This window comes from Notothenia rossii (assembly GCF_949606895.1).
Source record: "Notothenia rossii genome assembly, chromosome: 8".
Lineage (NCBI taxonomy): Eukaryota > Metazoa > Chordata > Actinopteri > Perciformes > Nototheniidae > Notothenia > Notothenia rossii.
In genome coordinates this window covers 23,028,061-23,054,538 of record NC_136906.1, presented here as the reverse complement: position 1 = coordinate 23,054,538, position 26,478 = coordinate 23,028,061, and the positions used below count along the sequence as shown (strand labels likewise).

The 26,478-nt window shown below is 44.5% G+C and overlaps 1 protein-coding gene across 4 annotated transcripts in view; it reads left to right on the top strand.

Annotated features, from left to right (window-relative positions):
• Nucleotides 1–19,759, top strand: part of stat5a (signal transducer and activator of transcription 5a) — a 56,167-nt gene extending 36,408 nt beyond the window's left edge. For 2 of the 4 annotated variants that reach the window (XM_079642688.1, XM_079642689.1), the window contains 18 exons: nucleotides 2,422–2,559; nucleotides 2,914–3,070; nucleotides 4,268–4,357; nucleotides 5,302–5,476; nucleotides 6,113–6,243; nucleotides 7,413–7,564; nucleotides 7,900–8,055; nucleotides 9,980–10,159; nucleotides 11,184–11,271; nucleotides 12,114–12,236; nucleotides 13,080–13,172; nucleotides 14,016–14,222; nucleotides 14,869–14,963; nucleotides 15,279–15,421; nucleotides 16,414–16,569; nucleotides 16,718–16,769; nucleotides 17,378–17,488; nucleotides 17,603–19,759. In XM_079642688.1, coding sequence (XP_079498814.1) covers nucleotides 2,432–2,559; nucleotides 2,914–3,070; nucleotides 4,268–4,357; nucleotides 5,302–5,476; nucleotides 6,113–6,243; nucleotides 7,413–7,564; nucleotides 7,900–8,055; nucleotides 9,980–10,159; nucleotides 11,184–11,271; nucleotides 12,114–12,236; nucleotides 13,080–13,172; nucleotides 14,016–14,222; nucleotides 14,869–14,963; nucleotides 15,279–15,421; nucleotides 16,414–16,569; nucleotides 16,718–16,769; nucleotides 17,378–17,488; nucleotides 17,603–17,783 — 2,418 coding nt within the window. In that variant the 5' untranslated portion in view covers nucleotides 2,422–2,431 and the 3' untranslated portion in view covers nucleotides 17,784–19,759. Of the gene's footprint in view, nucleotides 1–2,421; nucleotides 2,560–2,913; nucleotides 3,071–4,267; nucleotides 4,358–5,301; nucleotides 5,477–6,112; nucleotides 6,244–7,412; nucleotides 7,565–7,899; nucleotides 8,056–9,979; nucleotides 10,160–11,183; nucleotides 11,272–12,113; nucleotides 12,237–13,079; nucleotides 13,173–14,015; nucleotides 14,223–14,868; nucleotides 14,964–15,278; nucleotides 15,422–16,413; nucleotides 16,570–16,717; nucleotides 16,770–17,377; nucleotides 17,489–17,568 lie in introns of all 4 variants that reach the window. The other 2 variants (XM_079642690.1, XM_079642691.1) reach the window with 2 other exon arrangements.
• Nucleotides 19,760–26,478: the final 6,719 nt, after the last annotated feature.

The following is a 26,478-nucleotide window of genomic DNA, read 5'->3' as shown; positions in this document are numbered from 1 at the left end:
TCTAATGTACCACATGTAGTCAGAGAGTTGACTACATGTGGGCTAGCAGGTTAGATAGCACATTGTTATGTGACCTGAAAGGGGCCCTATTTTGCTAATTATTTTAGGTTTCATAATATGGTTTAGGATATCACATTTTCTACATCTCCTGATTTCTCATGCAGCCATTCTCTACTCATAAATATGGCACGCAGAATGTGAGAAATAAAACATCTCTATTGGTTCCTTGTGGCCTTGTCACTCCTGTAAGGACATAGGGAGAAGATTGCTTTGTCTAAAAAGAGGACATATTGTAGTCATTTTCCAATTAATTTGAGTGTTTTGTGCCTCTACTGTAGTGACCATCAACTGGCGGCCCGCGGGCCAAATCTGGCACGCCAGACATTCTCATCCGGCACGCGCTGTGGCGCTGGCGGAGTGGTTAGTGCGTTCGCCCCTCACTCATTTTTTGTGTATGTCTCGTGAGTAATGAGTCCAACAGAGAGGCAGTACTTCGTTAGCGTGAAGAGTCTGCTTTATGCACTCCGCAGCAGAGGTCCCGCTGCGAGGCTCCGGCGACTTCACAGTACATGCACCTAGTGATAGCGAGATGAAGCCTTATGAAGCTTTGAAGCTTTCCAGACAATTTGTTCGCAATCATGGGCTTCATCTGAACACAAACCCCCCTGTTGGTCCAAACAGGCGGATTTGACATCTGAATAGTGTGCTGTATCTCATACCGAGTACCCAATGAGTAAAGCCTTAGAATAACTCTAAACAACGAACATTAAATAATGTTTTCATGTTAACAATATTGTATTTATTCCAGTTGAATGATTGTGATTGAAAAGCCTAAGGAGGCCGGTAAACATTGCAAAGAGGGATTTGTATACCTTAATAATATTCGTAAACTTAACTATGTTGTAGCCTGAGAAAGGCTAAACCATATCAAAGAATACATTTATTAACTACATTATCTCATTTAGCTGTAGCTTTTACAAACAAAAAAATAACTTATTGACCAGTCGTTGAACCAGGGAACATGCAGTTGTAAGTAAACTGCTTTCCAGCTGAGCCACAGCCCACACACTGGCTCTATCCGAAAAAATGGTATACTCATTATTCCTTTATTTATTCATGTTTTTATTCATATATTTATTTATGCTTTTATTTATTTATACTTATGACATACCGACCTCTATATACTGTAAGTGAGGGTTTGAGCTTGCTTGATTCAATCGTTACACTGGGCCCGGGTACAGGAGGGGTAATATCGTTTTTATTATACATCCATTACATTACATTGCATTTAGCTGACAATTTTATCCAAAGCGACTTACAATAAGTACATTCGACCAGGAAGATACAACCTTGAAGAAAACAGAATCATATAAGTACATCAGGTTTCATAGAGCCTAACATTTCAAGTGCTACTCAACTGGCTATAGATAAGCCAGTCCTTTATTAGTATATAAGTGCTCTGTTAGCAGTTCTTTGTTAGTAATTCTATCGCTCGAAGTGGAGTCGAAAGAGATGAGTTTTCAGTCTGCGCTGGAAGATGTGCAAGCTATCTGCTGTCCTGATTTCAATGGGGAGCTCATTCCACCATTTTGGAGCCAGGATAGCAAACCCACGAGTTTTTGCTGATGGGAACTTGGGTCCCCCTCGCAGTGCGGGTGCAGCGAGCTGTTTGGCTGATGCAGAGCGGAGTGCACGTGCTGGGGTGTATGGTTTAACCATGTCCTGGATGTAGGAAGGGCCAGATCCATTCGCAGCATGGTACGCAAGTAGTTGAAGTGGATTCTAGCAGTTACTGGAAGCCAGTGAAGGGAGCATCCCAACATCCATGGGTAATTTGAGCGTTGTGGTTCAACCGATCTAAGCACTTTCTGAAAAGCAGTCACATGGTATTGAGGGGCAGCGAGGCTTCGTTTGTCATTGGTGACGTCACCCGCCGAAAAACGATACAAGCTCGATACAAGCTTCACAAAAAGCTTCGACACATGCTCCGAAGCATCACTACATGCACCCCCCCCTCCCCAACAGAGTCCAACAGAGAGGCAGCACCTGCGGGACAGTAGCCTGCGCACTGCGTAGCCTTCCCTGCCCTGAAGAAGAAGTGATCCTTCGTTAGCGTGAAGAGTCTGCTTTATGAGCTCCGCAGTACCTGAGCGTGCTCCACTAGCTCCACCTAACCCTCTGTTGTGATTGATCAACCGCTTAGAGATTCCTTGCCCCTTAACCTATCATGTGCAATGTGTTAGCACTTTGGGATTTTAGCCCTTGCAGTCCATTTACATGCACAAAACCCTGTATAACAAAGAAAAGGAAAACCTAAAGATGCATAATTGGGACTCTTTAAATTATCTTTTCTCTCATCACCTTGCTCTTTAACTGTGTTTCTCGCTCTATTATTGATAACAATCTATTTGTCAACCTCAGGGTGTTGAAGATGGCAGTGTGGATCCAGGCCCAGCAGCTCCAGGGAGATGCTCTGCACCAGATGCAGTCTCTGTACGGTCAGCACTTCCCCATCGAGGTGCGACATTATCTGTCCCAGTGGATAGAGAGCCAGCTCTGGTGAGTTGTTCTTCAGCACAAAAACCTGTGTGTGTGTGTGTGTGTGTGTGTGTGTGTGTGTGTGTGTGTGTGTGTGTGTGTGTGTGTGTGTGTGTGTGTGTGTGTGTGTGTGTGTGTGTGTGTGTGTGTGTGTGTGTGTGTGTGTGTGTGTGTGTGTGTGTGTGTGTGTGTGTGTGTGTGTGTGTGTGTGGTGGGGGGGGGGTGTGTGTGTGTGTGTGTGGTGGGGGGGGGGTGTGTGTGTGTGTGTGTGAGCATATTTTCACAATTGGCTCTTTGTTTGCTATTTTCAACATCTTAGATTTCATTTATTAGCCACGTGCATTTATTTATGTGTGTGTGTGTGTGTGTTGTTAGGGATGCAATAGACCTGGAGAACCCACAGGAAGAGTTCAAGGCCAAGCGCCTGTTGGACAGTCTGATTCAGGAGCTGCAGAACAAGGCCGAGCACCAGGTGGGAGAGGACGGCTTTCTACTCAAAATCAAACTGGGACACTACGCCAGCCAGCTCAAGGTAAGTCTTTTGGAAATATACCTAACCAATCATGAGAACAGCACTTTATACCCTGAAATATACAGTGTCTCACTAGCTAAATATACACTTTGTGGCTGGTTTGCAGAGAGAGAGAGTGCATGAGGTTCAGTACAGCCAGGGTTTAAGAACACACAAAGAACAAAGGAAGATTGTATATCAACTGCTTTCAGTTAGTTATAAGTAAAATACCTGGATTTCATTTAGCTTAGAGTTTAATTTGAAAAAGTAAAAAGAACAAAAAACACTGGATCATGAAGTAACTACTGTTCATACAATAAAATAAGACGAAAACATCTCTGCATGATTATTTAAATGAGATCATGTTTTCACAAAATACCTTTTAAATAGTGTGGCAACATTTTAAGCAAGGGGTTGAAGGATACAACTGTTTGCGAGTAGTTCTTAGAAATAGCACGCAGTGGACAATATGTTTTCAGAACAGGTTGTATCCTCCATGAGGAAAACAAGAAGACAACCCAGTGAGGGCCTTGGTAGCCAGCCAGCGCTGCTATTTATGATCCTGCTCCCAGATCCGTTCTTCTGTTTGTCTTCTCCCCTCTGTGGCCAGAGGAACAGGGTGAAGGGGGTTGGCAGTGTAACATCAAACTGCAATCCCAAATTCCTACCACTCAGTTTTCCCTTCTGGGACTGTGAGCATATGCAGTACTGATGTGGTTGAGTATAAAATATAAAAAGTGTCCTTTATGGAAACCAAAACTGCTGATGCTGTTTTTATCATCTAGGGTTGGTTTGTGTTGAGTTATACACAATTAAAGCAACTCAGCTGTTAAATCACTCTTTGACTTAAAACAGGAAACAAAAATATCACAATATCACAAACTGCCTTTCGACAGAATCTTTTAACTGAAAGTGAAACTGTGAATTGATTCCCTTCTCATCAGAGGATAACATATTACTGTAACACATAAACCACTCGACTCTGGAGTGTGCGTGACAATGTGTGTTCATGCTAATGAATGGTATATGAAGTGCGCCGTGCCTCAGAGATGGGTCTCATTAGGCTCTTCTAATGGCTCTTAGTGTTTGCCGTGTTGGCTCCAGAACTTAGCGAGCTTCCTTGATGCCACTAAATTGGCGAGTCCTGTGTGCGCCGGCCGCTCCGCTCGTCAGAGGCTAATAGGTCCTAACACGGCACATGTTCTCCTTGTCTTTCAGAGCACGTATGACCGCTGTCCTCTGGAGTTGGTCCGATGCATCAAACACATCCTCTACACAGAGCAGAGGCTCGTCAGAGAGGCCACCAATGTGAGTAGGATGCATGCGTGTGCTGTAAAACATATATAAACTGACACCTGTGTGCACGCTTCGGCTCATTTGTCAACACCAGACACCCCCACTGAAATGTAACCTTGCTTAGACAAACACCTGTGGCTTCTCCATGCATTATTCATTTCATAGCCCGTACAAAGCCTGCAAGCACAAACAGAAGCTGAACTACATAATGGTGACTGATTCAGAGGTTGGGTAATTGTGTTTCCTCCATTTATCCCCCCAGCTCTGCAGATTCCTTTGGATTATTTAAAATCAGATACCTAGGGAGACTCATACTTATTCAATCATGCTGTTTTATGGTTTTTAAGTAAACCTTTAGTATAGCTTCACTGCATAACTGCAATACAGAGGGCAAGAAACCATTTCACGGTTTATAAAAGGCACCGAGTTATAAAACCTTAGAGCCATCAGAGCATAAAACATGTGACTTTATATAACTCCTGCGGTGAATTGATTTCCATTCACAACAGGCTTTTTCTATTAGTGGAATGCATATTTTGACTGATTCAATGTATCTGTATTTAGCCTGAACCATAAGGAACTATATTGTGCTTGTTCAGAGCCTTAACTGCCCATGCAGTCTGCCTGAGGATGATAAGCAGATGCAATACTTCCTTCTCTATCTACAGTGGTTCCATCAGGCTTGTGGTCACTGGGGATTTCACAGTCAAATAGCTCAACTGACGCACGTAGTGGTCAATTCATCAAGTCCAGCTAGGTTTCAAATGCATGCTCCCTCCCCCACAGATAGATATCCCCAATAGCTCAGGCCAGCCATTTCCCATAACAACCATCATAAACAACCCACTGACAGACAATACACAGGCCATGCAACCTTACCAATTACTGTTGCCAAACCCGCCATTTCCTCCGTGTCTCTCCGTGCCTGTCTCTAAATCGCACTTTGTTATTGACAGTCGAGCTCTCCAGTGGGCGGGATGATGGACAGCATGTCTCAGAAATACCAACAGATCAACCAAGCTTTTGAGGAGCTTCGACTGCTGACCCAGGACACTGAGAACGATCTGCGCAAGCTCCAGCACAACCAGGAGTACTTCATCATCCAGTATCAGGAGAGCCTCCGCATCCAGGGTGAGGCCCCGGGACCTGCATCTCATTACTGCTGCTGGGAGGAAGAGCTGATATTTTGACTGTGAAGGGACAGAAAAATTGTCAACAGTTCAATAATCGGTTATTCGACAGTTATCCATCATATCATTATGCCAAACAGGATTGAATGCTTCTAGATACATTTAGAATTTAAGATGGACAAACCATTTCTCAATTTTTCTCACTTGAAAAAAGTCAATGGTTATTATGTAATACAAATTGTAAAACAAAAAAGAAACAAATTAAGAGTACTGAGTAGTTTGTGCTTTTTTAACAAGGCTTTGAATCTTGTAAATGTCATATTAGAAAATCAAATTTGAATAAAATAGATAATTCCTCACCCAACATACATATCACAGCTGTCTGTAATATATTGAATCCTGTAAATCAGCAATGGAAAACAAACACTTATACCTATAATCAGCAACCTTTGCATAGGTGTGTATCAACGCCTAGTTGTTATGACATCTGCATGATCCTAGAGGTAGATATCCTTATTAAGTCATTATCACTTCAGGTGTCATGTATGTGAACATGCGTAGGTTAAATATTTGTATCTCAACTCCCTTTCCCCCACCCCTCCCCCTTGTGGATGGCAACAACCCCACCCCTCCCCAGCTCAGCTTACCAGCCTGGCCACGCTGCCCCCTGCTGACAGACAGCTACGGGAGCCCGCCCTCCTGAACAAGAGAGCCACTGTGGAGGCGTGGCTGACCAGAGAGGCCAACACACTACAGAAATACAGACTGGTAAGAACATGCACACTTTAAAAGGTCTCCTATTCTGCAAAATCCACTTTTTAATATCTTTTATACATGTGTCCGCTCTGTGTAAAGAGATCCTGAAAGTTTCAGGAAAAAAAGATTTGCTCACTTTTTGTCCTGATCCATTTATATAAAAACCTGTCTGAAAATGAGCTGATCAGATTCCGGCCACTTTATGATGTCATAACGTTTTTTTGGCTTGTGTAACCACTAGCCAATAATAAACCAAGGTAACACCCCCCACCCGATTTTCAGGACTTGAGACTCGACTCGGACTCGCGCACTGATTGACGCGGACTCGGACTTGTGAATTTTTCACGCACGATGACTCGGACTCGACTTGTACATTGACGCTCCAACTTGGACTCGGATTCGAGCAAGTTTTGTCTCGAGTCAGATGTACTCTGTCCTGGCGTGTGCACCTGCGAGGCGAGTTCACGTACTGGCCCCCGCTATTCCAGTCTAGAGATGTCCAGAGACACACCCCGCATCGTGCTGTATGCTTTCATAGATTTTGCTTTCACATTGGGAAAGAGCAGCGCAAAATGCTCGTTATGTGGAAAAAAGATTGAAGAGAAGGCTCCGTAACACATTACTCTAAGGATCGAGTTCAGACATACTGTATAGGCTGTCTTGAACACTATCATCAGAGTAATGTGATCAAATCAATAAATAAAGATTCAGCTGATAACAGGAAAGCACATGGCTACTTAAGATGCAGAATGTTGTCATTTTGCATGCTAAGTAGCCATGTGCTTTCTGGGGCTTAATCTTTATTGATATCATTTAAACATTCACTATAATAATTGTAGCGGCTGAATGAGACTCTCCAACTGATGGTATCTGTTTATTGCACACCCTTTCTTGTATACAATCATTACCAACGTAAGAACGTATGCCCTTATCAGCCAGGTGCTAAAAACCAAATGCAACTATTTAGTATATGTTAATTTATTCGTCATATATCCATCACGTGTTTACAGTCTATGGTTTACACCAGGGGTACTCAAACTTTTTTGTTAAAGGTCCACTTGTGAATTTTATACAAGGTCAATGGTCCGGATCAATGCCAGTAAAGTCCCTCTTAAAGGGTGTGTGCGCAAGAGTGCAAATGTGTGATTGGAGTCAGCATCCATGTTTGTTTTGATGTGCAGGACCTTGCAGAGAAGCACCAGAAAACACTGCAGCTGCTGAGGAAGCAGCAGACCATTATTCTGGATGACGAGCTCATCCAGTGGAAGAGACGGCAACAGCTGGCGGGCAACGGGGGCCCACCGGAGGGAGGCCTGGACATCCTGCAGTCCTGGTGAGTTCTGGTCCACCTCCCATCAACATCACAGCTACGGGACTACCCCACACAGCACAGGGTCACTGGTTAAGGTGCTCTAAATTGACTACCGTTGAGTTTATTACCATAATTGATTGGCTCCTTTAACGCAAACTTATTTTTTTAGGCTTTTACTCTCTTATTTTCAGTTAAAAAAGCTGTCCCGGCAAAGATTTCAGAGTAATTTAAAACTATACTTTATTTAATATTTCCTAATCAGCTGCTGTAGTTGGTTCCATTGTCTATAAATAGTGAGGAAACATAATATGTCTGATAATATTATTCGGCTGATAATCTTATTTTTTGTTTGTCAGGTGTGAGAAACTGGCAGAAACGATCTGGCAAAACAGGCAGCAGATTCGGAGGGCAGAGCATCTCAGACAACAGCTGCCCATCCCCGGCCCCATTGAAGAGCTCCTCAACGACCTCAACAGTACGATCACAGATATCATCTCAGCATTGGTCACCAGGTGTGTGTGTGTGTGTTGGGGTTTATAACACCTTTCAAGGCTGAATATTGTCTAAAAATTATATAAGGGCAGTATTGTAGGCTAGTATTATGTCAATACAGGTTTATCAGCCCCAGCATTTGTGCGGGTAGGTATTTTATGAACAATGGGTGAGGCATTGTCATTCCCTGCATTCAGTGGGTCTTTATGCAGGAAAGTCCTACTTACACAACCTTATTTATGTTTGTGGTCAACAGCGAGAGGGATATCCTCTTTTACCTAATTAAATTACTCAGGCATTCTGTTTATCCACCTTTTGATTGAATCCTCATGACTGTTTACTGCAGAAAACTTGGTTGACACCTAAGGCACATGTGCCAGAGTCTTTCAGCCCTCCAGCATCTCTGAACAGAACATAATTTAATGTTTACAACAAGCCTTTTATTTAATCATTCTTATTTTTATGGTCTGCCCTCTTGAAGAACATCTCAAAGCTCTTTTTCTTCTCTCAAGAGCCTCCACAGAACGTTTTTGACCAGCCGACACGCCCCTTATTCAATTCCAATTACTGACGGTCTCAACATTTTCATTTTCTTCCCATAATCTGTTATTTCCCGCATTACATTTTTTCATGGATGCAATCTAATTCAGATTGAGTAAGATAGTCTGTCCATCGGCAAGAGACACTTTTTAAAATTGTCATTTCCCTTCAGTCTTATCTGAGGCTGATCATTATTTCCAGTGTTCAAAAGACACCATCATCATATTCTAAGCTAATAAATAATGAACCCACTGTCAGAATATAAATAAATAAAGGCATGTGGTTACTGTTCCTCTGCCTCTCAGCTGGACTCTGTTTGAATTCAAAGTGCCGGTTGTTTTTCATCTGCAGGTGTTTGTTAACAGATAACAGGCTGCTGCTGTTCAGGTGATACATTCTCGCCTTTAATAGCTTTAGCACAGTTCACATAAGACACAAGAAAAATATGCAAGGTAGGTAAACTTGGAAGAGATTGAAGTGACTCAGTATGCACCCGGTGTCCTCTTCTACTTTTCTTCAAGATGGTTCCAGCCGGGAACATTGAGAAGACATGTTTCTGTCAGAGCAATTCCTGATTGGCCACAGACAAGCCTGCCGCCACGCAGTAATGCACTGCTAACTCGCACAGTACAAACACAGGTTATGTGTCCTCAACAACATCCTCTTTATATTCCCCCTGAAGCCCCCGGCTGAGAATGGGAGAGTTTTGTGTTCATCACTTAGGTCAGCTGCAGGTGTGTGTGTGTGTGTGTGTGTGTGTGTGTGTGTGTGTGTGTGTGTGTGTGTGTGTGTGTGTGTGTGTGTGTGTGTGTGTGTGTGTGTGTGTGTGTGTGTGTGTGTGTGTGTGTGTGTGTGTGTGTGTGTGTGTGTGTGTGTGTGTGTGTGTGTGTGTGTGTGTGTGTGTGTGTGTGTGTGTGATCATTAGGCTGTCTGCTATTGTCTCTCCTCTTGCTCTGTTTGTGTATAGGTGAACATCAGAAGACACCTAGACAGACAAATACCACCTTACTTCCATTTCCTTCACTACTTTATAGTTCTTTTTAAAGGCTAATGCTATCAAATCTGAAGGTCAGTACATTTGAAAGGAGGCTTGAGGAGACATTAAGTTTGAAATTAGCATGAACACCAAACACTGCACTGTATGTGTACAGTGAACATGCAGAACATTTGTGCAGTCTTTTGAAAGTGTAAACATTTTATAATGTATCATTCTCTAATTTAGACACGATTCCATTGGAAATGTATGATACATTGTAACTAGCTACAACAAAAATAACCGCATAAGCAATCATGGCATGTACATGTGAATTATTGCATGCTATTGCTGATGAAATACAACAAAAAGCCAGCTAATGATCAGGGCTTAGTTCGTCACTCAGTCTGTCTCCCTTTGTGTCTCCACAGCACCTTCATCATTGAGAAACAGCCTCCCCAGGTGCTGAAAACCCAAACCAAGTTTGCCGCTACAGTGCGCCTTCTAGTCGGAGGCAAATTGAACGTGCACATGAACCCTCCGCAGGTGAAAGCCACCATCGTCAGTGAACAGCAGGCCAAGGCCCTGCTGAAGAACGAGAACACAAGGAAGTAAGTGCATTGCCCTGTTCATGTGTGGATTTTAAAACAGAGAAACTGTGCAAACCGATAGAAATGTGACCATATTGGAGGTCACACCCCTCAAATCAAGATGCTTTGTAGGCTTAAACGTGACCATGTCAACATTGCCAAAGTGTTACAATAAAATAAGTTAAGGAAAAGGTAAAACTCATAAAATCAAAATAAAATAATGAACCCTTGGTGTGTTTTCATGTAGGTGAGAGACCGTGTTGATGTTGTTTGTGTATTTCTTTCTCTCCTCCATTTCTTCACTGTCCTCTTTTAAATGAAAAGCAAAATTGTCAACAAGAAAAAACTGCCTTAGGGTTTTTTTCTGGGAACTTTAGCGAAGGGTTGATTTTGAATTGATATAGAAAAGTTACACACACAAATGCTGTAGCAACAACACATCCAGCTGTTTCCTGCTTTGTACACAACCTTTGAATTATCCCTACCTTATTTCCTGGGGACAACGTGACAAGCTCCATTGGCGCCATTGAGATAACGATTCATAGTTTTGTTCATGGATTAGTTGATAATGGATGAACTGTGGCCTAGTGTGTTCCCAGACCTCACCACACAGACATGGCTGGAACTTGAACAATGCCTCAGAGGAATCTATGGTGTGGATGCAGAATCCACATTTAGCCTATTCCACGGCCTCGTTCCACATTCCTCCTGACAAATACAAAAACCTCCCGAGACTCAAGGTCAGCCAGGCAGCCAGTGGTTATATGGTTGAGGAATTCATCAGCTCGGCCTTCATCTGCTGCTGTTGCTCACACTCTCCCAATCTGCAGACATCTGCCTGGTGCTTGCTCGTCTAGAGAACATAGTGTTAGTTAACCCTTCTAGTCATACGAGCATGAACATAATTTCTACCCCCTGTTGTGTTTCACTCACTCATTTTCTTATTTAATTTGTTCTTGGAAAAATATAATCCTCGGTACTCGAGTGCTTCAGTGCAGATTTTTACAGGTAATTGACTCACTTGTTGATTGTGTCTCTCCTTCAGTGACAGCAGCGGAGAAATTCTTAACAATAACTGTGTGATGGAGTATCATCAGACTACCGGCACTCTCAGCGCCCACTTCAGAAACATGGTGAGTGTTCCTGAGGAGAAGTAAATGAGAGAATCAGGGTCCATGGTTCAGTGTTAGTGGAGTCTACCTTTGCATAGAGCTCATTGAGTTATTAGCTCACCAGAAGTACGGAAATCTATGGAAGATGTGCCTATATATGTCAGATACGTTTCCTTTTAAGGGAAATAGCTTCACTTGTACGTTATGTAGGTCCTATAGTCTAGACTTATAGACTTAAATTCAGATTTTTCTTCTAGATCAATTGATTGATCATTTGGTCTAATGTAAGATGTAATGTAATGTAAGAAAATATTGTTACATTTCAATTCAATTTTCTCAAGTCCTAGATGATAGGAAATATTCTGTTTAATATGATATAAAAAAGAAAGGCAGGAAATCTACATATTTGAGAGGCTAACAGCAATTACTGCCATTTTTTTAAGGGGAACAATTACTTTAATGATTAACTGAATATCAATATAGTGGGCAATTATCTTTCTTTCAATCAATTTAACAATTCAGTGACTTATCTTACAGTTGTAGCTCTATATTTATTATTTCAATAATATTTTGTAGGGTTTGGTAGCAGTGTTGAGCTGTACTTCATCATCCAGTGTGAGAATTTCTGTACAGTATATCCCACATAAACTGATGGCAAATCAGCAATGCTTTGCAGGATCAGTGTGCAGCTCCAGTAGAGCCTCTCTCTGTACATCACATCCCAAAAGAACTCCATGAATTATTTACATGTCAGGTCTGACTCATGCATGCATGTTCTGTACATATAATGTGTACATTGTCAGCCTAACTGTACTATATATATCCAGTGTTGCTCGTTTTTACTCATGTCATCTTTCATGTAGTCCCTGAAGAGGATCAAGCGATCGGACAGACGGGGAGCAGAATCTGTCACGGAGGAGAAGTTCACCATCCTGTTCGAGTCTCAGTTCAGCGTCGGAGGCAACGAGCTTGTTTTTCAAGTAAAGGTAAGAGAGGAAGAAACTCATTTAAAAGCCTGGACGCACAAAGATACTCTGCATTCTTACTCCTGCAAGAGGGGTTATCTGTTTAATTATTAAAAGCTACAAGTCACAAAACCTTACAAAGCCACTCCCACACATACTGTGAAGTACAGTGCAGCTGGCCAATCATACTCATTTTCATCTGAATGATATCTGATATGATATCTTGTTCCATATGTATTTTTTTTTTATGTAACAGGCAAAATAATAAACATAACAAACATGAAAACTTATGACAACACTTTGTAACAAACAAACAAAGGTGACAAAAGACAAAATAAAATAAATAGGATTCCTCCAGTATTTCAAATAATTAGGTCAACATCATCGGTACATTCAAAAATGTTGATAGAAATTTAAATAAATTGAGCCTCCTGTATTTTGGGGATCATATAGCTGTCTATATGAGAGCAATGTTTCCCTATCACTTGTTTTGTTGTGCTTTTTTGGATATTTCTTTATCTGGCATTGAATTTACATATTTAAAAAAACGAATAATTGTAATAATTATCTGGCATGATTGATTAAAGTGCAGCTTTAAAATACATATTGATTTGCCAATCTGGATAATGGATCCACAAGTTTGCAGCATGTGGACGATAGAATAAAACTGGTTTCCTCTTCATTCTTACAGAAGCTACATATGATGAATCTTAAATGTTTAGTTGCTTTTCAGTAGCAGTAATCAGAACGCATATGTTGAATTGAAAGATTCCAGAGTAGGAATTCGTTTATTTAACTTATAAAAAAGTATTAGTTGTCACAGCATTCTTTCGCTGAACTGGTCTCCCCTTTTTCTCTTTGCAGACGTTATCACTTCCTGTAGTGGTGATTGTTCACGGTAGCCAAGACAATAACGCCACAGCAACCGTCCTGTGGGACAACGCTTTTGCAGAAACTGTGAGTAAAGTTTTTTTTGAGTGTGATCATAATTTCATTCAGACTTGTTTAACCTTTTGTATTCCTTTTTTATATTTTGTTTCTTAAATATTTCAAAAACATCTAAACCTGGCTGTTTTATGTACCAAATGTACCTTTGTTTATCACCTGTTCAGCATTGATTTGACCAGTCAAGCACACACAGGCCTGCGACCTTGGGGGTCTGCGCGCTCTCTCTCTGAGATATTGGGTTTTGCCTCCTCACTCCTGCCTGTTGGCGTCAGCCAATAGAGGTGTTATAGTTATTGCTTTGTTATGTAGAATGTTGATGATTCTCTCAGAGCTATTGTAGCTAAAGACATGGGACTTGGAGGAGAGATGTTGAGTATTGTTTAGCCAGGAGCTGTGTCACTTTGTGTCTGCAGAAAATGTCTTGCAGCAATTCTCCAGTCATAACTTTCCCTAAATTCTTGATGTTGGCAATTAAGTCGAGCTCTCGTGTGTCACGTTGTGTTTTTGCGTTTTCTAACCTTCCACTACGTTGGTCAAATCAAATGTTTCCAGTGTTCAAACTATTTTCTATGTAATACATTTTGACGATTTAGATGGGCATTTTTTGTTGTTTTCTGACATTTTATAACATTAAACAGTTGCTGCCCTTTATATGAATAACTTTATTTATGAACAAGCTACAGAGCACATTTTTTTCTGTGTACTGGATATGTGTCTATCCACATGGTAACAACTGGTTGATTGTAATGCATTGTGAGCTCACATATGCACATGCTGTATCTATGACTATTTTTTGCATTCTGCTGTCGATAAAGCTGCTGTAAATCCTCTGCTGTCTTCTCTGTGCCACAGGGACGGGTGCCTTTCCTCGTGCCAGATAAAGTGATCTGGCCTCAGCTGTGTGATGCCATCAACATGAAGTACAAGGCTGAGGTGCAGAGTAACCGAGGCCTGTCTGAGGAGAACCTGGTCTTCCTCGCTCAGAAGGCCTTCAGCATCTCCAGCAACAACCCTGACGACTACCGCAACCTGACTATGACATGGTCACAGTTTAACAGGGTCAGTGCCAGCCTCTTCCTCTCCCCTTATATAAAGCAGAATTATCGTCTGTCATCATCAGTTAAACTTTATGGATTACTTTCTGGGAGGCTTTTTTCCTCCTTGCATTGTTCAAACGCCTGAAGGCCATTTTCAGTACGCCGATTTCAGCCACATGCTTGTTCTCCATGGGGTGATTTGCTATTGGGTATTCACACAGAAATATGTCATGCTCCATTTGCTGTGCCCTTACAGCTCTGTTCTGTAGTCAGCTTGAGTGAGAACGGCCCATTGATGGCCAGGTCTTCATCTTAATGGGCCTGTTTGTCCACACAGTGAAAGGCTGGAGGCCTCATTCTCTGGCTCACAGCAGCTTGCAAAGGTAGAGAGCACACTTAGGTTCTCCACACACCATCAGTCTCATTAGATTACAGGAACATCAAGTTTCATCCGCTTCACAGACTGGTGTAGGAACTGCACACATACACACTCACAATACCCGCACATACAACATATACACAAGCAGCTGCACTCTTGGTAAATCATAAACAACTGGGATAAGGACATGCTGTTCTCTGTACTTATGGACTGGATGGACACTCGGGAATAGGAAAGCTTATAATATATATACATATCCTGGCTGTTTTTAAAAATACATTTCCTACAGGAAAGCTTGCCAGGGAGGAACTTCACTTTTTGGCAGTGGTTCGATGGAGTGATGGAACTCACAAAAAAGCATCTCAAACCACACTGGAATGACGGGTAGGAAAAATTGCAGTTTTATTTTTTGGTTTTAATGTTAGGCTGTAAAGCACAGCGGAACACAAACATAAAAGCACCAGCATGTTTTTCAGATTCACAGCAGGGCTGCATGTCCTGTTAAAGTAAATGACTCCACCCACATCAATCTTAACAACTCTGGCAATGTTTCACTGTCATGATTTTCCATGGCAAACTGGGGAGCAACACCCACTTGCCCTTGTAACCTAAGATTGCAATAAATAAGAGAGGTGGCGAGGGAATGCACATGAACATTTTAATGTCTTTCTTTCTTCTTTACATCCCTCTCTTTTTTAGAGCCATTTTGGGCTTTGTGAACAAGCAGCAGGCTCAGGACATGCTGATGTCCAAACCCAACGGTACTTTCCTTCTGCGATTTAGTGATTCTGAGATTGGAGGAATTACAATTGCCTGGGTGGCAGAAAATCCTAACAAAGCAGGTAAGACATGTACATGTGTGTTATTGTCCCTCGTGGGAAGTGCTGGTTTAAGGGTCCCTATTATGCTAATGTTCAGGTTTCATTATTGTATGTTGTACCTCTACTGTGACACACTACCGTTTATTTCCATGTTTTAATGTTCAAAAAGGTCTTCTTTTTTTTCTCATACTAACTGAGCTGCAGCACCTCTGACTGAAACCCGAGCCCAGTCTGATCTTATTGGTTAGCTGGCTGGCCAGTGGACGTCCCACCACTTAGCCTTTCACGTACAAAGTGTTGAAGTGCTAGCCAATAGAAGCGCAAGTGTTACGTAGTGATGTCATTTAGCTACAGAAGTTAACGAAGGAGGCCAATTGAAGCATTCCAGTCAGGGGGGAGGGTGTGTGAGAGAAACTTTGGAATACACCACAGCAAAGAGAAAACCCTGAATAGCATACAGTAATAGGGCCCCTTTAAATGTTTTGATATTAAGTATAGGGGATTTAATCACAGCTATGGATGTACCGACTAACCATACACAACTTAATGACTTAATAGCTAATATCAAGAAAGGATGCAAAAGGGTCTTATCCATCCCATATTTTCACATGGTAGGTAGAGCTGCAAAGATTAAATGATAAGTTGTCAACTATTAAATAAATTGCCGACCATTTAAATCTTATTGAATAATTGGTTTGACTAACTGTTAAAGAAAAAAGGATTCCAGTTATTTAAATGTGAATATTTTCTGGTTTCTTTACACTGCAATGAAAACCAACTGATGATGAGTTTTAGGCAAGAGAAACACTTGTGGACATTATCTTGGGCACTTCAGATACAGGTAATGTACCTGCTCGTGCAAAAGGCAAAGGACAGGCCTTAAATCTAAACAACATTCTGTAAAATTGGTCTCTCAGCTTCTTTCTCTACAACATCAAAACGCATGCTTGGAGACAGACTGCCTATGTCCCTTACATTGCTGAAACTTTGTTGTGGATGCTGTGTTTCTCCAGGTGAAAGAATGGTTTGGAACCTCATGCCGTACACAACCAAAGACTTCTCCATTCGCTCCCTGTCTGACCGCATCAGCGATCTCAATCATCTCCTGTTCCTCTACCCCGACAGACACAAGGATGAGGTTTTCTCCAAATATTACACCCCACCACTCTGTAAGCAACCTTATGTTTGTTCAGGCTGCTGTTACATTCAAAATGAAATACCAAAGCCTCAGAAGCTTTGTTGTGAGCGGATGTATTGATTGCAGTGTGACGTCGGCACTCAGCTGTCATTCTCTCTCTCCCTGTGTTTGTTTTAAAGCCAAAGCCGTGGATGGCTACGTGAAACCACAGATCAAGCAAGTGGTGCCCGAGTAAGTATTACGCTTCCTGTTTGTCCTCCTGTTCTTCCCTTCCTGCTCCTTTCTTTATTCTCTGACCACGACCCTGCAGTTTTAACTCTGAGGCAACATTTAGAGTTAATCACCAAATATTGGATCCTGAATTCAGATCAGCTATTAGTTAGCTGTTACAGTTGGAGGAGGCCAATTAAGGACGGCCAGGGTTCCTGAGCAAGCTTGTCTTCCACTCATCATTAGAGTTAGGCTTGTTAGTTAGAAAGCCCCACTCCCTGCCTGTCTCCATGCTTGGTGCACCCGCAGAACAGTGAATGGCCATAATGATGCAGCGAGGCCTGGAAAACACGCTGAGGGTAGTTGCTTAGGCAACTGCTGAACATAGACTCATAGGCTTTTATCTTGGTTTTGTGTGTGTGTGTGTGTGTGTGTGTGTGTGTGTGTGTGTGTGTGTGTGTGTGTGTGTGTGTGTGTGTGTGTGTGTGTGTGTGTGTGTGTGTGTGTGTGTGTGTGTGTGTGTGTGTGTGTGTGTGTGTGTGTGTGTGTGTGTGTGTGTGTGTGTGTGTGTGTGTGTGTGTGTGTGTGTGTTTGCGTGTGTGTTTGCATGTGTGTGTGTTTGTATACAGGTTTACGACAGCCAATCCAGACCCATCAAGTGGGAATCCAACCTATATGGATCACGGCGCCTCCCCAGCACCTGTCAATCACTCTCACACCTATGGCATATACCCCCCAATGTGAGTCAACAAGTCCTTTAAACATATGAGGAGCGGAATGAGTGAGGGTGTGTGTGACTGTGCATTTTATACGAGTAAAGAGTGTCTTGTTGCTCCAACTGGGATTTTTCTTAGTGATGTGCTGCCAGCTTGTCTGAGTGTGGTTTGGCTCCGCTCTGTGTCCTGTGGCAGGAGCGACTCTATATTGGATACGGACGGAGACTTCGACCTGGACGACACCATGGACGTGGCGAGGCACGTAGAGGAGCTCCTTCGGCGGCCTGTAGACAGCCAGTGGGGCGGCCAGCAGTCCTGACCCTTGACCTTTTAACCCTCGACATCATACAGACCCCGCCTCCCAACTTGCCCCTCACATTGACATTTCTCATGGTTTAAATTCCATTCATTTATCTTTTTTTCAGATAGCTGTTATGTGAAATGTTAATAATGTTTGTGATTTTGTCTCTCTTCTGTTCAGCATGAGAGCATGCATGTCAGTGACTTCTCTTAGTTTTTATTTGTGTCCTTTAAGTGTTTGTAAAACAGACTAGGTATTAAGCCTACAATGTTACAGTGTTATGATAAAGAAAAGAAAATGTTCATTCTCATTGTGCATGCATTTCCAATTGATTTTGATCTGATTTTAAAAATACGCTACTGTATGAAGACAGCTTAACAGTTAAATGTCTTTATTTTTGTTATATTTTCTGCTTTGTAAATGGGTTATTAGTATTTTGATAGTGATATTGAACTTGCCCCTTTGACAAAAAAAAGAAACTTAAATGAAGAGTTTAGCTTTTTGCTCTAAACAACGTAATCAAAGTCGTTGCTCTGCAGAGTCAGTTTTTTTCTCGAATGCATACTGTATACACTAACCTAGAGGCAGAGTGACTCTTTGCTTCCTGCAACTGACAGCACACACATCAACACACAGTACACACGTGCAAGCGTATGAAGTATTTATCTGATTTGTTCACCAGCTGAAGCCCAGACACGGGGTGGTTCACGCACCTCCCTCGATCTCACAAAGCTATTTATCTTCTGTTTGTTCACAGAAATGCAAATCCAAGCATTTACCCAGCGCTGCCTGCTTGTCCTCTCAGGTCCCTCTGTTTCCCTCATCAATGCTACCTCGCATTATCCTACTGACAGTCGTCGTATACGATTGCTTCTGTTGTTTTCTCTGCATCATATTCACACCAGTAGGTACGGCCATTGGGTTTTATTCTTGTGATTTGCGTTTGTGAAGAAGATCTCCTTGCTGCCTGACGGGAAACTCTGTTGGCTTTTTTTATGCTTGAAACCCCCTCACCTATAATGAAGTCTGGCGGCATGAAGTGTCACATGTCGGGTCTGTGTTCCTGAATATTCTATATTTTTCTGCCTATCTGTCCCTATGCTACGCAGAACAGATGTGGGTGGATGTTGCACGGCACTCAGTTGATAGATAGGTGCAAGCTTTTAATGCTTTGCACAGACTCACCAGCACCTCATCCACGAAAAACAAACTATGTCTGCCGTTTGTTACTGCTCAAGTTGAATTTCACAGCAGGTTCCCTTTCTGCTACACATAAAATATAACATATAGCAAAGAATGAGACTATTACCCTTCCCCCTGCTGACATACACAATGTTGAATTGGAAATGTGTCCACAGCCTTACACCTCAGGAATGAATCGCTTTGCTTAGCTGATCTATAAGCCAAAAAGAAAAAGATCAATATATACAGAAACTATGAATTTATTTTGTCTATCATAATTCTATTTTATTATGTTTTATTTGGCACTCCCCCTATTGAATGTAACCCCTTTGCATGGCCCTGTTGAGGATATACGTACGTACAAATACCTCCTCAGTCTGAGCAGAAGTTTCAAGTCCCCTTTTACCAGAGGTTGAAAAAAATTGGACACGGAGCAACTGGAAATCAGAGAAAAATTTATGATGTACTTTTGTGTTTGTCTGACAGACATTACAGTATTAAAAATATTTCCTGGTCTCTCTTTTTATTTCTTCCTCAAGGTTTTTTTGTATCTTGCTTTCTTTTCTTGTATTTTAAATCTCAAGCTACATGGGCAGTCTTGTGATATATCATCACCATTATTCCCATCATTTCTAAAGCTTTGTTCCACTGTAGACTCTGTTTTGTTTCGATGATGTCGATGGCGCTGTGTGCTGTTTAATGTATGTGTACCATGTTCGTGGTTTGGGTTCTCACTTGGAGGTTTTTCCAAGATGAACAGCTCATGAGTTGAAAAGAGGAAAAATAAAGTTTTATAAATAATTTTAACTCAACCTGCAGAAGTACAAAAGATTTTTATGTCACTACAAAATAAATGTTATTTTTTAAATGTGGTAAATCAACACAGTTAATTGAATCCCCGAGCAGAAGAGTGGCTCTTCAGATTCTCACGTGGATTCAGCAGGAGTATTGTGTGTAGCTGGATCGTATACAGTATGAGGGAGTCCTTGAACTGTCAAAAGACATACTTTCCACTGCTTCGAGGTAAATAAACATGTGAGTCCGGGACAAAAGGGGTTTATTTTTAAATGTAACAAACTGTTGCATTTACCAACACATTGAGTGAGGCTCTAAATCATGCTCTATATGAGTCAACGCGTGGCCCAGGAGAAAAGTTTTTCGCGGGGCCTTTTCAGTCCTTTATTTTGCATAGAAACCCATGCATTTAAGAAACCCCAAACTACACTTTAGTATACAATATTTATGTTACTGCAATAGCTTTAACTAACAAACCATTGGAGCTTTCATCCCTTCTGCAGAGTAGTATTTTATAGTGTGCTATGTAAAGATTTATCAATATCTTACAAGCAGTCAGTCACGTTTCCTAAAATTCCTCCAATAGTAAGTAGTTTCAAAATAGATTGGTGGACAAGGTAAACAAATAAAATGGTCGTGTACACTTACGTCCAAGCATCAAAAAAGGATGTTAAATGTACACTGCATAACACTTTAACTCTTCTTCCGAGCCCATAGATTTGAAAGCCCTTCATTAAAGGATTGCAGTTGTAAACAGGATATATGTGCATATGGAACCCTCTGACATTTAAGACTTCACAATTGTTTCTTGTAGGGAGGTTTGTTTTGAATACAGTAGCACATGAATGCAACATTCCTGTCTGCAAAGCGTTTGAAAGCTAATAATCTTATCTCACCTATATAGTAACACTTAAAGGCAGTGCAAAATTCTCAAACAGTAGCATTGAGGATACAAGTTGATTTTCTTACCGCAATGAAACTGTATATAATGAAATTGTTGTGTCATGAGGTGCTAAAATGGTTACCAAATAAGGAATATTTGGTACATTTGGTTTAATTTAAAGGAGGTAATTTGATTTGTGGAAGCCTTAACGGTACCTGGGCTAAACATTAAAATGTAATGTTCATTTAAATGTGTAAACTGGACCTGTGAGAAATCCTGACATGAGAGAGGGTAAGTATAGGAAGCCCACTTGCGTCTGATCACTTTATTCAAATGCAGACCAGTAAGCTGCTTGCTGACACATGTTCTGAAGAAGCTCACTTCTGCCACCTGCTGGATATTATCAGCATCACATGTTTTGTTTGGATTTGAAGTCAAATGTTAACCTGCCCGGTGTCATACCTGGGAAAAGCGATAAGGAAAAAAAAGTAATAATTTTCAATATGATGTGACCACTTATCGCTTCAATTATTTGTATTATTAGGTTATACTTTTGCTTTTTAGAGACAAAAAACAAATTAGCCTCCTATGGTTGATTACTTACTGCATTCCTGCCTTTATTCATACACAATCTGCAGGCTACTATAGCATTAGCTGAACGTGTACAGGTCAGAGAGTGCAGAGGGGTCCTATAGGTCAGTCAGGTGGTTGCCTGGACCTGCATCCATTACAAAAGCTGCTAACACATGAGAAAGAGCTGTGGGTAGCACCTGAACTGAGTCTCATAGAAGTACGTTAAAAATAATATGATATTATGCTATAATAATATACTTAATAGATTATCCAGTATCCCATTTTATCAAAATGACATTATTTCAAACTAAAATGTGCCTAATTTGTTTAATTATATACTGAATAGCCAAAGCAGATTGTAAAATGATAACAATGTAAGTATTGTGGTGATTGACATTATTCACCCACGGAACTATGCGTTGGGGTATTGTTCCGCACGGACATTAGTGAGTTGACCGGACTTCCTGTTTCCCCCGGTCTTATCTTCCCGGGCTGAAAGCTGTTTACATGTTGTTCTGATGTTAAATAAAAGTCTAGCTTGTACCTTCGATACCCCGCCTCCGACTCCCGTCTCTCGGCACTACATTGGTGACCCCGACATAAGTCTCGTAGAAGGATCCGAGACTGAACCGAGCATGGCAAATAACGCCGTTTTTTTCAAACTGCCGGAGTTTTGGGATACATCTGCGGCTGCATGGTTCGCACAGGCGGAGGCTCAGTTCGCCCTCCGCGGAGTAACTGATGACGCATCACGCTATTTCCACGTCGTTTCGGCACTGGGAAGCTCCATTGCGACCCGGACGGTGGGCTTTATTACATCTCCCCCTGCCCAGGATAAATATGCAGCGTTCAAGGCTTTCCTGCTAAAGACTTTCGAGCTGTCTCGGTCGGAACGGGCCCGACGCCTGCTCGCTATTCATAGCCTGGGAGACAGCAAGCCTTCTGACCACATGGAAATGATGCTCAACCTGCTAGGTACGGAAGAACCCAATTTTTTGTTCATAGAACTGTTTCTTCGGCACATGCCGCCGCATGTTCAGACAGCGCTCGCTAACACGGCTATTACTGAGCCACGCGCTTTAGCCGAAGAAGCTGACCGGTTCTTCCTGGCACCCAGCGTTTTACCCCTGAGGTGCTGGCCCCGACACGCAGCGGCTCCTTCCCTGGTAGAGGCATGCCACCTAGCAGAAGCTCCAGGGCCGACGTCAGCGACTCCAGCCCTGGCCTGTGTCAGTACCATGCACGCTATGGGGCGAAAGCGAGGATGTGCCGTCCCCCCTGCACCTACAAGGAAACGGGAAACGCCAAGGCCTGCGCTCGGTAGTGGCCGCGAGCGTGGGCACATCCAACCGGTTCCTGTTCATCAGGGAAACCCTCTCTGGTCGCAGATTCCTTTGTGACACAGGAGCCCAGCGGAGCGTCCTGCCGGCTACGGTGGAGGACGCCGCCGGTGGGGGCCACGGCCCACCTTTGACGTCCGCTAACGACACCCCTATCCGCACCTATGGCACAAAGACAGTGGACCTGTGTTTCGAGGGTCAGCGGTTTAAGTGGGATTTCATCACGGCTGACATCTCCTTCGCCCTCCTTGGCGCAGACTTCCTGTGCGCTCACGGACTGCTGGTGGACGTCAAGAACAGCCGCCTGGTGGACGCACTGACGTTTGCCTCGTTCGCATGTACCCGCGGCGAGGCGTCATTCAGCGGGCTCTCCAGCTCACTCTCACAGGGTGACAAGTTCCAGCACCTTCTCAGTGAGTTTCCCGACTTGACGCAGCCCACCTTTTCCGCTGCCACTACCAAACACAGGGTAGAGCACCACATTGACACTGAAGGCCCCCCAGTCTATGCTAGGGCCCGGCGGCTCAACCCTGACATGCTGTCGGTCGCCAAGTCGGAGTTCGACAGCATGGAGCGTCTGGGCATCATCCGCCGCTCGGACAGCCCTTGGGCTTCGCCGCTCCACATGGTCCCTAAATCAGCCGGTGGCTGGCGACCGTGTGATGACTACCGCCGCCTTAACGACGCCACTACGCCAGACCGCTACCCGGTCCCTCACATCCAGGACTTCTCTTCACACCTGGCGGGCAAGCTGGTTTTCTCCAAGGTGGATCTGGTGCGGGGCTACCATCAGGTTCCGGTGCACCCCTCAGACGTCCCCAAAACTGCGGTGATTACGCCGTTCGGGCTTTTCGAGTTCCTGCGTATGCCGTTTGGACTTAAGAACGCAGCTCAGTCCTTTCAGCGGCTGATGGATTCGGCGCTCAGAGACATGCCATTCATTTTCGTCTATTTAGACGACATCCTTGTCGCCAGCTCCTCCTCTGAAGAGCACCAGGCACATCTCCGTGTCCTTTTTGCGAGGCTCAGCCAACACGGCCTGATTATCAACCCGGCAAAGTGTCAGTTCGGGTTGTCCTCCATCCACTTCCTCGGGCATCTCATCAGCAAAGATGGAGCCGCCCCCCTCCCATTGAAAGTGGAGGCCGTGTCCGCCTTTCCACGACCGTCTACAGCTCGGGCGCTCCGAGAGTTCCTCGGGATGGTGACGTTTTATCACCGGTTCATCCGCCGGGCGGCCCACACCATGCGCCCGCTGTACGAGGCCCTCAAGGACAAGTCCCCCGGCCAGGCCATAGACTGGACGGCTGAAAGGGAAGCCGCTTTCGATGCCACCAAAGCCGCCCTGAGCGAAGCCGCCATGTTGGCTCACCCGTCACACAGGGCCCCCATCGCTATCACCACCGACGCGTCTGACTACGCTGTGGGCGCGGTGCATGAACAATGGGTCGACGGCGCCTGGCAACCGCTTGCCTTTTTCAGCCGCCAGTTGACTCCCAGGGAGCGCAAGTACAGCGCTTTCGACAGGGAACTCCTTGGTCTCTATTTGGCTGTTCGCCACTTCCGTTTCCTGCTGGAAGGCCGGGAGTTTGCGGCGTTCGTGGATCACAAGCCACTTACTTTCTGCATGTCCAAGGTGGCCAAGCCGTGGTCCGCCCGACAGCAACGCCAGCTTTCGTACATCTCCGAGTACACCACGGACATACGACACATCGCTGGCAAGGCTAACGTGGTCGCGGACTGCCTCTCCAGAGCGGTCATCGGAGCTGTGCAGCTGGGCCTCGATTACCTCCGCATGGGCGCTGACCAGGCCTCTGACCACGGGGTCCAGACCCTCAAGGCCTCGGTCACGGGATTGCGACTGGAGGAGGTCACGGTCGGTGACTCGGGCGCGAAGCTGTGGTGTGACATCTCCACGGGCCAGCCTCGACCGCTAGTCCCTACGGACTGGCGCCGACCCGTTTTTGAGGCGGTTCACAATCTTTCCCACCCCGGTAGGAAACCGTCCGTGAAGTTGGTGTCGCAGAAGTTCGTGTGGCAGGGGCTTAAGAAGGACGTGAAGTCCTGGGTCGACGCATGCGTGGCTCGTCAACGGGCTAAAGTCCACCGCCATACTAGGGCCCCTTTTGAACTGTTTGCGGTTCCTGAGAGGAGGTTTGACCATGTCAATGTCGACCTCGTAGGTCCGCTTCCCCCCTCTCACGGTTTCACCTACCTGTTTACGATGGTGGACAGGACGACCCGCTGGCCCGAGGCCGTTCCCCTCACCTCGACGTCAGCTTCCGACGTCGCCCGCGCTTTCATCGGCACGTGGGTGGCGCGCTTCGGGACCCCGTCTGACCTCTCCTCTGACCGCGGTTCTCAGTTCACCTCGGAGCTGTGGAACGCTGTTGCTGTGGGTTTGGGGGTCAAGCTGCACCGCACCACCGCATATCACCCCCAGGCTAACGGATTGTGTGAGCGGTTTCACCGATCCATGAAGGCGTCACTGCGTGCCGGATTGACAGACGGCAACTGGGTGGATAAGCTCCCGTGGGTTATGTTCGGCCTCAGGTGTGCCCCCAAGGAAGACCTGCAGTCCTCGTCGGCGGAGCTCGTCTATGGCCAGACGCTACGGGTCCCCGGGGAATTCATTCCCACCGCCACTGTGCCCTGGTCTGCAGCCGGGCAGCGCTCCTCCCTGCTGGAGACCGCCGGGACATTCACGCCCGTCCCCACGTCGCAGCACAGCAACCCAGCTTTCCGGGTGTCCCCCGGATTACGGTCGGCGGATTTCGTTTTTATTCGCCACGACGCTCACCGCGGTCCCCTGCGCCCCCCTTACGACGGTCCGTTCAGGGTCATACGTCACGGGGACAAGAGCCTGGTGGTGGACGTTGGTGGCAGGCCTGAGACTGTGTCCGTTGATCGGATTAAGCCTGCTCACGTGGACGTTTCCAGGCCGTTGGAGTTGGCTCTGCCCCCACGTCGGGGCCGCCCTCCCATGTCCCGCCCCCCACCCCCTGTGGGGATGCCCTCGCCCTCGTTGGCGCCCCTGCCCCTGCCCTCGCCTGCGGCCCCGCCCTCCTCAGCCCCTGTGGTCCGTACGCGCCGGGGTCGGGCGGTACTTCCTCCCAGGCGCGAGGGTTTTGACTATGGGTGAATTCTGGGGGGGCTTGTGTGGTGATTGACATTATTCACCCACGGAACTATGCGTTGGGGTATTGTTCCGCACGGACATTAGTGAGTTGACCGGACTTCCTGTTTCCCCCGGTCTTATCTTCCCGGGCTGAAAGCTGTTTACATGTTGTTCTGATGTTAAATAAAAGTCTAGTTTGTACCTTCGATACCCCGCCTCCGACTCCCGTCTCTCGGCACTACAGTATAATAATTTAGATTTAATAAATGATGAAAAATTGTTTGTCAAAACAATTAAATGATACTATATGACAAGCATAGCCATGCTTAGTGTAACACCAAAGTATGTGGAGGATCATATCATGTAATCATTCATCCACTGAGACTTCTATAGACGTAGCCGGCCCCGGGCGGGCCTACCTGAATGCGCGCCCATCTCACCGCATAAAAAGGAGGCCTCGCCTCCTGACTGCCATCCTACCAGAGGCGCGGGAAGGTATTTTGAGTGGGGGTGCTGAGGTGCTGGACTCCAGTGAACACTATTACGGGCACTATAGAGCACGCACAAAAAAACTCACCGCACGCAAACACACAGTAAACCCGCGACTGTTACAAAGAAGGCTCGATAATCAGCTCACGGCATATAGGCAGGGGTAAAGTGCTATTTTTTTACGAGTGGGGAGCGGACCTCAGCTCCTCTAGGGGGGTCCGGGGGGATGCTCCCCCGGGAAGATATTTTTTTAAATATTGAAGTTAAAAGCATCAATCTGGTGCACTTTGAGAGCAACATTAAGAGATCTATGGATACATCTCTCAACACCCA